This window comes from Gobio gobio (assembly GCF_949357685.1).
Source record: "Gobio gobio genome assembly, chromosome: 11".
Lineage (NCBI taxonomy): Eukaryota > Metazoa > Chordata > Actinopteri > Cypriniformes > Gobionidae > Gobio > Gobio gobio.
Window position 1 is genome coordinate 49875947 of NC_137104.1, and position 11179 is coordinate 49887125.

The 11179-nt window shown below is 42.9% G+C and overlaps 1 protein-coding gene across 2 annotated transcripts; it reads left to right on the plus strand.

Moving 5' to 3' along the window:
• The first annotated feature begins 431 nt into the window (after positions 1-431).
• On the plus strand, positions 432-10934 carry LOC307134266 (E3 ubiquitin-protein ligase TRIM39-like). 2 transcript variants are annotated; one of them, XM_079829863.1, is made up of 8 exons: positions 432-556; positions 1290-1374; positions 5342-5913; positions 6026-6121; positions 6324-6557; positions 6649-6787; positions 8079-8114; positions 8419-10934. In XM_079829863.1, exons 2-8 carry the CDS (start codon positions 1302-1304, stop codon positions 8988-8990), a joined length of 1722 nt encoding a protein of 573 aa, XP_079685989.1. In that variant the 5' UTR covers positions 432-556; positions 1290-1301; the 3' UTR covers positions 8991-10934. The 2 variants fall into 2 exon arrangements, with proteins under 2 accessions (XP_079685989.1, XP_079685990.1); XM_079829864.1 differs by lacking the exon at positions 8079-8114 and having other exon boundaries at positions 441-556.
• Positions 10935-11179: the final 245 nt, after the last annotated feature.

Below are 11179 nucleotides of genomic sequence, written 5' to 3' on the forward strand. Positions count from 1 at the left end.
ACGCCCTTGCACACACACACACACACACACACAGAGAGAATATTTATACAATTATTCTCCATACTAAAAGTTCAAGAATGCCAAACTTAAACAAAGATATGAAAAAAATTAAATAACAATTCTTTTAGGTGATTACAATAGTTCAAGAATGTCAAACAATTTTCTCCCAACAGTTCAACAGAGTAATTATTCTGACAAGCTCAGGGATTCAAGCTCAATTGTCATGTTTGAAATGACTGAAGATGTTTTAAAGTGGATCACAAAAGACATTTAGAAATTCATACAAATATTTCTTATTTGGTCCACTTGTATAGTCTATATATTAAACAATGAGATTAAACACAAACAGACACACATGAACCCAACACACCGAATACAGGGACGAATGTAAATGTGTGAATACAGGAGGAGCTCTGACATCACTGTAGTTCGAGATTCAGAGACAGTGAAACTTGAGCAGCCACAATATGGACGCATGAAATAATCAACCTCTTCAAACAACAGAATATTTATTGATCCGCTCAAAGAGTCTTGTGGACACATCTGATCCTCACAGGTAATGATAGAAATATAAGAGAGATTGAGCTGAACAGGTTTCTAATGGAAGTGATCTGGTTTAGTGGGTTTATGTCAAACTGGGATAAGTTGAACAGAACCAGGTTTAATCATGTCAAATACTCGACTACTTTAGTTGTTTACTGCAATGAAATGGTATCAGAATTATATTAAAAGTATGTCATTTGATTGGTTGTAAAGCAAAGTTTGGTGTTTCTGTGATTTTGTCACGTTACATAAAGACTAAAGAAACAGGAAGTAAAATGAACTGCAGACAGACTTGACAAACCTGCTAAAATCACATTAAACATTAAAGATTAAAAATACAGTAAGTCATACAAGCTACACTTGGTCATACAATATTTATGTTTATTTTGTGGAGATATGTATTCGTAGCTAAGTATGTGACCTACTTTGTACAAGTATAGGTCTCTGCAGATAGTAATAAGAGTTACTAGATCAGTGGGCGAGGCCATACTGAGGCATTTTTCACTGCGGTACCTGATTTGCCCACGTCACAGTGTGGGTAGTGTTTAGGTGTGGGGTGAAGGGGATAATTTTCATTGCATGGTTTATAAACACCCATCAGTTTGAAAACACCCACAAATTTAGAAATGGCCACTTTTGTTCCGCAGAGACCCCATACTAGTTCAAATTGTTCAGTGAGTTTATGAGTTATATTGTGAAATACTATATATGTATGTATATTCTTTTTTTTTTTGTATGGCTTGAAGAGGGAAAGAACAATGGCAGAATCTTCACCAACATCAACAAAAGCAATAAAAACCAGGAGACGCAGTATTGACCTTTCTCATCCCTGTAAGTCAATAACCCAGAAAAGAATGAATTAGTGCATGAATGACTTTAACTCTTCTCATATGGTAATATTTAAAATGTAGAAGGAATGTAGTTCAGGAATATACAGTACTACTTCACATTAAGGCACTGATCAGCTTGTCTGGGTTAATTTTGCAGTAATGACCAGCTTGTACATGATCTCTTATATATTTGAGAAATCATATTTGATTTCTTCAAAGTTGCTCTTTACAATCAACCAACTTCATGGGTTTCCTTTTAAACTTGTTGATTATTTTCCTTCTCTATCTGCTCTAACTCATCCGTATAATAAAATAATCTTCATCATCATCATAATTTCAATAATTTACACAGAAGCCCTTCAAACAAAATGTCTCTGTGTAAGAAACGTCTCGGTTACGTATGTAACCCTCGTTCCCTGAAGGAGGGAATGGAGACGCCACGTCGGAGTACTGACAAATAGGAATCTCACTCGTGAGAGCCAATCTACTTCGAGAGTAACTAAACGAGCCAATGCACATTGGCATGCAATGATTGCACCAGGTGCTCATGTCACGCAGCGAGGGTATAAATGAGACACAGGTGTTTGCATCAAATTAGCTTTTTGCTGAGGAGCCGAGTAGGTAGACTGGCACCCCAGCAGGGTACAGAGGACATGGCGACGGGACATGGCGTCTGCGTCCCCTCCTTCAGGGAACGAGGGTTACATATGTAACCGAGACATTCCCAATCAGTCGGTCATTCTCGATGCCACGTCAGAGTACCGATGAATAGGAATCCCTACCAAAGCACCATGGCCTCTGACCCCTTCCAGTGCCCTGTGTGAGCCACCTGAGCTCTATTACCTGATGAGACGGGGTTCACGCAGAGAAGTCCATCACTGCTGTTTCGCATGACCCGCTCAGTGACTATTGGATAATCCTGGGAAAGCGTGCCCTAGTTGGAAAGGAAAACTGTGGAACCCACATCGTACCCCGAAGGAGTTATATGGAGTACAATGCTGAGCCGTAGCCCCGGCCCCAACCCCACTGAAGGGTGGGCTCTCCCAAGGGAAAGACACAGGCTTCCATAGGAGCGACCGTGGAGAAATATAAGGGATCCCCGCAGGGTCACTCATATAACCCCAGCCCAGTACCGGTTCTCAAGGATTCAGCGGCAAGGGGCCTGATGCCAGACGCTCTGCCACATCAAGCACCAAGGGTGATGGAGGACTCACAGAGTTTGCTTCTGGAGAATAAAAGCGCTGTAGCGCAGCAAGCCGGTAAGAGCCAGGGCCTGTCAGTGCTTCTACCCGTTTGAGGTGAGAACATAGGAGGAGATTGGCTCTACACGTAGGCTATAGAATCTAGCGAACGTGTTACCCAGCCCACAGCTCTACAGATGTCTGACAGCGAGGCGCCACGTGCCAACGCCCAGGCAAATACAAGACTTCTAGTAGAGTGTGTTTGCAGCTTGAGCAGACCTTGTGCTTGGTAAGCTAAGATGATGGCATCCACTATCAAGTGGGCCATCCTCTGTTTGGACACAGCCTTTCCCTTCTGCTGGCCTCCGTGACGGACAAAGAGCTGATCTGAGGTCCTGAAGCTTTGCATTCTATCCACGTAGATCCGCAGTGCGCGGATGTGACAGAGCAAAGTTAGGGCTGGGTCTGCCTCCTCCAGGGGCCTGGAGGAAAATAAGCTCTGGGAACCAGGCCCGGTTGGGCCAATACAGAGCTTTTTCGGCGCAAGGTCAGGGAGGACGAGGAGCAGGTCCTGTTGGTTGCGTCTTATTAGCCCAACCGGACCTGCTCCTCGTCCTCCCTGACCTTGCACAGTGTCTGTGCAAGTAGGCTCACTGGGGGAAACACATATTTGCGCAGACCCCGGGGCCAGCTGTGTGCAAGTACATCCATGCCGAGTGTGCCCTCGGTCAGCGAATAAAACCACTGGCAGTGGGACGTTTCTGGGGAAGCAAACAGGTTGACCTGTGCTACCCCGAACTGTCTCCAGATCAGCTGGACCACCTGGGGGTGGAGTCGCCACTCTCCCGGGAGCACAGCTCGTGACAGCTCGTCGGACACACTGTTGCACACACCAGGGACATGAATGGCCCGAAGCAACCTCAGACACTTCTGACTCTAGAGGAGGAGATGGCGGGCGAGTTGCGACATGCGTCGGGAGTGTAGACCACCTTGTCGGTTGATGTACACCACAGTCACAGTGTTATCCGTGCAGACCAATACATCTTTGCCCCGTAACAGCCTTTTGAGGTGGCTCAGTGCAAGATATACTGCTAGCAACTCAAGGCAGTTGATGTGCCAATGCAGGTGCTGGCCCGTCCAAACCCCTGACACTGCATGCCTGTTGTATGTGGCCCCCCAGCCCATATCAGAGGAATCCGTGAAAACCCCAGCATGCCTGGACACCTGTTCCAAGGGCACTCTGGCCCGAAAGGAACAAGGGGTCTGACCCCGGGCTGAAGGTCTGGCGACAGGCCTCTGTGATACTCACCCAGTGTGTGGCGCTTTGCCACGCTCATCTCAGGACCCGGCCGTGAAGCGAATGCTGAAGCGGTCTCATATGAAGCAGACCGAGCGGTGTTACTGCCGCCGCGCATGCCATATGCCCCAGGAGCCTCTGAAATTGTTTCAGTGAGACCGCCATCCTGCCTTGAAACATGTTCAGGCAGTTCAGCATCGGCTGGACGCGCTCCTCTGTGAAGCGCGCCGTCCGTTCGACCGAATCCAACTCCATACCAAGAAAAGCAAAATCCTCTGCATGGGGACGAGTTTGCTCTTTTCCCCTTGACCCGAAGACTCAACTGGCTGAGGTGTCTGAGCACCAGGTCCCTGTGTTCGCACAACTGATCCCTGGACTGTACTAGAATATGCCAGTCATCGAGATAGTTGAGGATGCGAACGCCCTGTTCTCTCATGGGCACAATGGCCCCCTCCGCGACCTTCGTGAAGACATGGATGACAGGGCAAGACTTTGTACTGATATGCTCGACCCTCGAACACAAAGCACAGAAACAGCCTGTGTCGAGGAAGAATCGAGACATGAAACTACGCGCCCTACAGGTCGATCGCTGCAAAACAATCTCGGGGGCGGATGCATTCGGAAATGCGTTTCTGCGTGAGCATCTTGAAGGGTAGCTTGTGAAGGCTCCAATTCAGAACTCGCAGGTCCAAGATTGGCAGTAACCCACCGGTTTTCTTGGGTACAATGAAGTACGGGCTGTAGAAGCCTGTCTTCATATCGGCTGGAGGGACTGGCTTTATTGCGTCCTTCGCCAGTAGGACTGCGACCTCCGCATGCAGGACATGGGCATCCACAGCATTCACAGAAGTGAAGCGGACTCCCATGAACCTGGGGGGACGCCGGGCAAACTGAATCGCATAGCCGAGCCTGATGATCCGAATGAGCCAGCGAAACGGACTGGAGAGCACTGGCCAGGCTTAGAAGGATGCTTTCCTTGGTGCTGAAGCACGCAGGGGGAAGGGTCGCGGCGACCAGTCATAAGAACGGCTTTTCAGCATTCTCCACCTAGCGCACCGAACCAGCTGTGAGAACAGCCTTTGTGTTTGCTCTTACGAACAGAAAAAGAAAGATTATCAAAAAACCACACGACCCGCTGCGGTTCCGTCTCACCAACACCGACTGAAGAGATTGCTCCTAAAAGGCAGGCTTCAGTCAGTTTCACTGCGTGATATCTGAACGAACCATCTACCACTCGGTTCCGAAGCAAAAATCTAATTTGATGCCAATACCTGTGTTTTGCACCTGGAGCAATCATTGCATGCCAATGTGCATTGGCTCGTTTAGTTACATTTGAAGTAGATTGGCTCTCGCAAGCGAGATTCCTATTCGTCTGTTCTACGACGTGGTGTCGAGAGTGACCGACTGAATGGGAACTTGAACTCTTTGTTTTTCAAGTGTCTCCAAACTTTAAACTAGTAGTGATTTATCTTCATAATTTCTCTCTCCAGCACTGTCTTCCTCCAGCGGTCGACTGAATGAGGAGATTCAGTGCTCTATATGTCTGGACGTGTTCACTGATCCAGTCACCACTTCCTGTGGACACAACTTCTGCAAGACCTGTCTGAATAAGTGCTGGGACAACAGCCAGACCTGCAACTGTCCATATTGTAAAGAAACATTCAAGCACAGACCTGATCTCAAGATTAACACCACATTCAGAGAAGTTGTAGATCACTATAGAAAGAAAAATCCTGAGAAAAAACCTGAAGTTCTGAAAAAACCTGAAGTTGTGTGTGACTTCTGTGAGGAAAAAAAGCTGAAAGCCCTGAAGTCGTGTCTGGTGTGTCAGAGCTCTTACTGTGAAACTCACCTGGAGCGTCATTTGAGAGTGGCAGGTTTGCAGAAACACAAACTGATCAATCCTGTGAGTAATCTGGAGGACTATATCTGTCAGAAACATGAGAGACCTCTGGAGCTGTTCTGTAGAGATGATCAGACGTGTGTGTGTCCGATCTGCACTGTAACAGACCACAAGAACCACAACACTGTTCCTATAGAAGAGGAGAGTGAAGAGAAGAAGGTAGAAGTTACTGACGAAACTGATTTTAAAGGCTCTTATCATGAAGAATCACATGTTCTGTAATATAAATGAATCAGTTTTGAAAACATGTTGTGTTGTTCTGTGTCTATAGACTCAACTGATGAAGACACAGAAAGACATGAAGCAGATGATCCAGGACAGAATCAAGAAGATTCAAGATGTCAAACACTCAGCAGAAGTCAGAAAAGTGAGTTTAAAATAATGTCATTATATGAAGTTCTCTACACAGATTCAGGAGCCAGACCCATCAATCATCATTATGAATGTATATAAACAGCAGTCATTGCGCCGAATACTTAATTTGCTATAGTATAGTATGAGCAATAGTAACACTGACTCTTGTCTTATCAAACTCCACTAATCATTGGTTGATTGTCCTGGTTGAGCAGAGAAACACAGAGGAGGAGAAAGCAGCCCGTGTTGAGCTCTTCACTGATCTCATCCGCTCCATTGAGAGATGTCAGACTGAACTGCTGGAGATGATGGAGGAGCAGCAGAAAGCAGCAGAGAAACAGGAGGAAGAGCTCATTGAAGAGCTGGAGCAGGAGATCACTGAGCTAAAGATGAGAAACACTGAGCTGGAGCAGCTCTCACACACTGAAGATCACCTCCACCTCCTACAGGTCAGTCAACATCTCTCTGATCAATGATAATGCAGTATATGACACCATAACACTCCCCATGCTGAAGGATTTCTCCTCTCTCCTGCTGTAGATTTACTCATCCCTGTGCAGCTCTAGAATCACCAGGAACTGGCCTGAGATCAGTATGAAGACTGATGAGAGTCTGGAGGCTCTGAGGAGAGCTCTGACTCAACTGCAGGACGCTCTACAGGAGAAACTCACACTAACTGGTACGACAATATCAAATACACTATACAGATACATATATTCATCATCTTTAAACGGCAGCAGTGTTGGGGAACGTTACTTTTAAAAGTAATGCGTTACACTATTGCGTTATATTAATAATACTAATTGTAATTTTGTAATTTTTTATGGAAAGTAATGCATTGTGTTACTTTTGCAATATATTTTCTTGCTTGTTTATTTTTAATAAAAAAAAAAAACAGAAGATCTATTTTTTGCAAATGTAAAGACCTTTTCATAACAAAAGTGTAATAATAAGCCTCAGGCTGAAGAAAATGCAATTTTCAGCTGTGCTGCCAAATGGATCGTGCCAAATGTGTGTGTGTGTGTGTGTGTGTGTGTGTGTGTGTGTGTGTGTGTGTGTGTGTGTGTGTGTGTGTGTGTGTGTGTGTGTGTGTGTGCGTGCGTGTGTGAGATAGGCCCTGTTCCAAATGGCACAGTTCAGAAGGGTGCTCGCGAGCGCCCCCTTTGAGGTTGATATGCACCCTTGATGCACACTTTTGCCGAGCCTGCACTGGTGCGGGTTACGCAGCGGACTTCTTCCCGGCAGTCAAAGCGGCATTACGTCGTGAAAGTGTGGGTTTAGGGTGCCATTTGGGACAGTGCAAGAGAAAGGTTTCTAAAGGCCTGTTTACACCGGGACGATTTTCATGTGCGTTTATTGCTGTCGTTTAACACCTTGTGACTAAACACAGGGCGTCAATGTGAGTGTGCACACCGACACGCAAAACGGCAGACGTAAAAGTATTATTTTTTTTAAAAACACACTGGGTTGATTTTTTGGTTTTTACGTGACGCATTAAAAACTGGCTGACCAATGAGTTCACGTGCCTGATGAAAAATAATTTTAGCAGAAGAAAATCAAACTGATAGACATCAAGGATTTAAGATGCACATTTGTTCTTCTTTAGAGGAGAATTTCAGATCTGTTGCTCAAACAGCTTTCATTTTAAGATTATTTAAGTTTAATATTTATAGATTTATTTGCTGAATAACCACAACACTAATCCACTCAACAAATGAGATGAATAACATCAGACACAAAAATTTGTACCAAGCATTTGTAAAGTTAAATCTGTTTGTAAAAGGAGGAATATTAAGAGCTGAAGCTCAAAGCAATAGTTTCTGTTTGATTCTCTGAATATCAGCAGAGACACACACATTGATCAGATAAAACATGATATTGAGCTCAACTCTTTAAATATAACCTTAAATCTCGTCTATAATTCCACACATAAACATGTCAAAGATCTGATGATGTTTTATTGTCATTAGTCTCTACAGATCTGAAGAGGATGCAGCAGTATGCAGGTACAGTGTGTGTGTGTGTGTGTGTGTGTGTGTGTGTGTGTGTGTGTGTGTGTGTGTGTGTGTGTGTGTGTGTGTGTGTGTGTGTGTGTGTGTGTGTGTGTGTGTGTGTGTGTGTGTGTGTGTGTGTGTGTGTGTGTGTGTGTGTGTGTGTGCGCGCGTGCACGTGTGTTTGTGTTCTACACTAGATTACATTCATACACTGACAGCTTCATCACTGACCTACAGTGTGTGATTAAACACTGATTACAAACATCATCACAGAATGTGTGTATTGAGTTATGATTCATATTCTCTGTTTTCTCAGTGGATGTGACTCTGGATCCTGATACAGCTCATCCTCAACTCATCCTGTCTGATGATGGAAAACAAGTGAGAGATGGAGACATTAGACAGAAACTCCCAGACAAACCAGAGAGATTTGATACATGTCCCTGTGTCCTGGGAAAGGAGGGATTCTCCTCAGGGAGATTTTATTTTGAGGTGCAGGTGAAGGGAAAGACTGACTGGGATTTAGGAGTGGCCAGACAATCCATTGACAGGAAGGGACCGATCACACTGAGACCCAGTAATGGATTCTGGACTGTGGTTCTGAGGAATGGGAATGAATATGACGCCTGTGCTGGTCCTCGTGTCTCTCTGTCTCTGAGAGTGAAGCCGCAGCGGGTCGGTGTGTTTGTGGATTATGAGGAGGGTCTGGTCTCCTTTTATGATGTGGAGTCCAGCTCTCATATCTACTCTTTCACTGCTCAGTCTTTCACTGACAAACTCTATCCATATTTAAGCCCATATCTAAACAATAAAGGTAAAAACTCAACTCCTCTGATCATCACACCTGTCAGATACAATAAGCCTAAATTAATTTACACCGCAATATGAAAAAGGAGATGAAACTAATGATCAGAGGTGGACACTAGTTAAGTATTTTTACTTTCTACTCAAGTACATTTTTCAAGTATATGTAGGCTTTGTTGTGGCAAACCGCCCGTCACCCCACCTTCCCTCCTTCCCTCATTAGTCCCAGGTGAAACTTTTCCACAATCTGTTGCGCGTGCCTGGGCCGGATAAGGCAACGCTCTTTGCTATTGTTTATGGCGCGCAGTCCGTGCCAAAATTAAGCATTTGAACGATGACCGACCAACCAATCGAACGTCAAACCGAACGTCTTGTACTTTGAGCGTCTGACTGAGCGGGTGACCCACGTGACGACCTGACCTGACGTCAGCATCTTGAAATTATGGTTGTTGTTTTTTTACCATGTAAGTATCCAAGATGATGTGTAAAGACTCTAAATGGCAGTTGTGGAATGTAACGAAGTACAAATACTTTGTTACTTTACTTAGGTAAATTTTTCACATATCTGTACTTTACTTAAGTAGAATCAATAGTGCATACTTTTAACTTTTACTTTGTTAAATTTTCCAGCAAAAATTATACTTTCTACTCCACTACATTTCTACAACGCTCCGTTACATTTTCGTTGCATTTTCTGATCAGTTTCAGGGCTCGACATTAACGCCCGACCAGACGAGCTGATTAAAACGCCAATAAACAAAAAAAACTAGGGAATCACCAAAATGCAAGAAGGATTCTGCATTAATTTAGTGTAAGTGGTGATCGATAGTGGATAATAATACATAATGTAATAACTGATGGTCGCAAAGTTTTTATATTTATGACATATAATACAATTTTTAAAAAAACATCACATGACCAAGAGTGCTGTTTTCCTGAATACCATCTGGAAATGTGACACTGATTTCATATGACAGTTCCATAAACAATTAATTAACATTAAGTCACTTACATTTCAGATGCAATATAAAAAGGTTTTTTAAAAGGTAAAAATATCATAAATATACATATTTAAATACGTCAAAGCTGACTGAACACTGGTGAGAATATTGCTTCAGAATAATGATATTTAACTCTGCAGATCACCCTGAAACATAACCAGAATTGTCAGTCAGAATGTAAACTGGGCCACAGATGTTAAGCACAATTACACTAACCCAAAACTAACTTAATTAAAATGCCACAACCCATAATGTTTTTTTTTATTATTATTATTATTAGAATATACACATTAAGAGAATAAATTGTTATGCAAGTACTTTTACTTTTAATACTTCAAGTACATTTAAAATCAGGTACTTCTTACTTTGTACTTAAGTAGGGTTGTCATTGTGGTACTTCTACTTTTACTAAAGTAAATATGTCTCTGGTTATTTACTTTACTTAAGTACTGAGATTCAGTACTTCCTCCACCACTGCTAAATGGACACTACAAGCACTAAATACAGATATTTTTACCTAAAAGCATACTCAACCATTTCCTACCTCCTACTGTTCCCTAAATAAGTCTTTAAAGATGTTGTAGGCTATTCTAACTCTTTCTGAGTGGTGAACTGAAAAAGCTGCCACCTATCATGACTTTCTCTGTATTCCATGACAGAAGGAGCTAATGTTTCAAAGTTTCAAACACCAGACTCGCCTATTTTAACTGTACAGTAGTAGGCTACTGTTAATTAATGTCTTTGTATTTTTACATGTCATTTTATTTATATGTAGGCTATATCATTTTTATGTAGCCTAATCGTTTACTCGTTTTTTTTTATTTTTTATTTATTATTATTTTGTCTAACAGATTCATTTTATATTTTCTGTTATTGTTTTACAAATAAGAGTTAAAAGTTAGAAGATAAAGAGTTTAAAGTCTTCAATGTCATGGGACCATGTTGTCATTAATTGTCCATTGACTTTTCATGGTAGTAACACATTGAGTAAGATTAAGATTATTCAATAAACACATTGTTTATTTTTACCATGATTTCGTCTTCTTCCTTCTGATATTTCATCTGCTGACTCCGCTGACTCTTGGGCTGTAAGACAGTGAGTTAACATAAGATGTTGATGTTTTTGGATATCAAAATGAATACTGATATATGAATATCGTGAGGTCATGTCAGCTCAACATGGGATCTAACATGCATTTCCACTGTCTCTCATGTTCTCATCTTGTAATCATTATCATTGAATACTGTGCTAGGGGCATGAAGTGATTTGCA

What these genes read in the sequence shown, in the direction of transcription:
- LOC307134266 (XM_079829863.1), top strand. Translation starts at nt 1,302, where the DNA reads ATGGCAGAATCTTCACCAACATCAACAAAAGCAATAAAAACCAGGAGA. An exon ending in GGAGAAACTCACACTAACTG is followed by an intron (nt 6,788 to 8,078) that starts GTACGACAATAT and finishes TATTGTCATTAG; the next exon opens with TCTCTACAGATCTGAAGAGG. An exon ending in GAGGATGCAGCAGTATGCAG is followed by an intron (nt 8,115 to 8,418) that starts GTACAGTGTGTG and finishes CTGTTTTCTCAG; the next exon opens with TGGATGTGACTCTGGATCCT.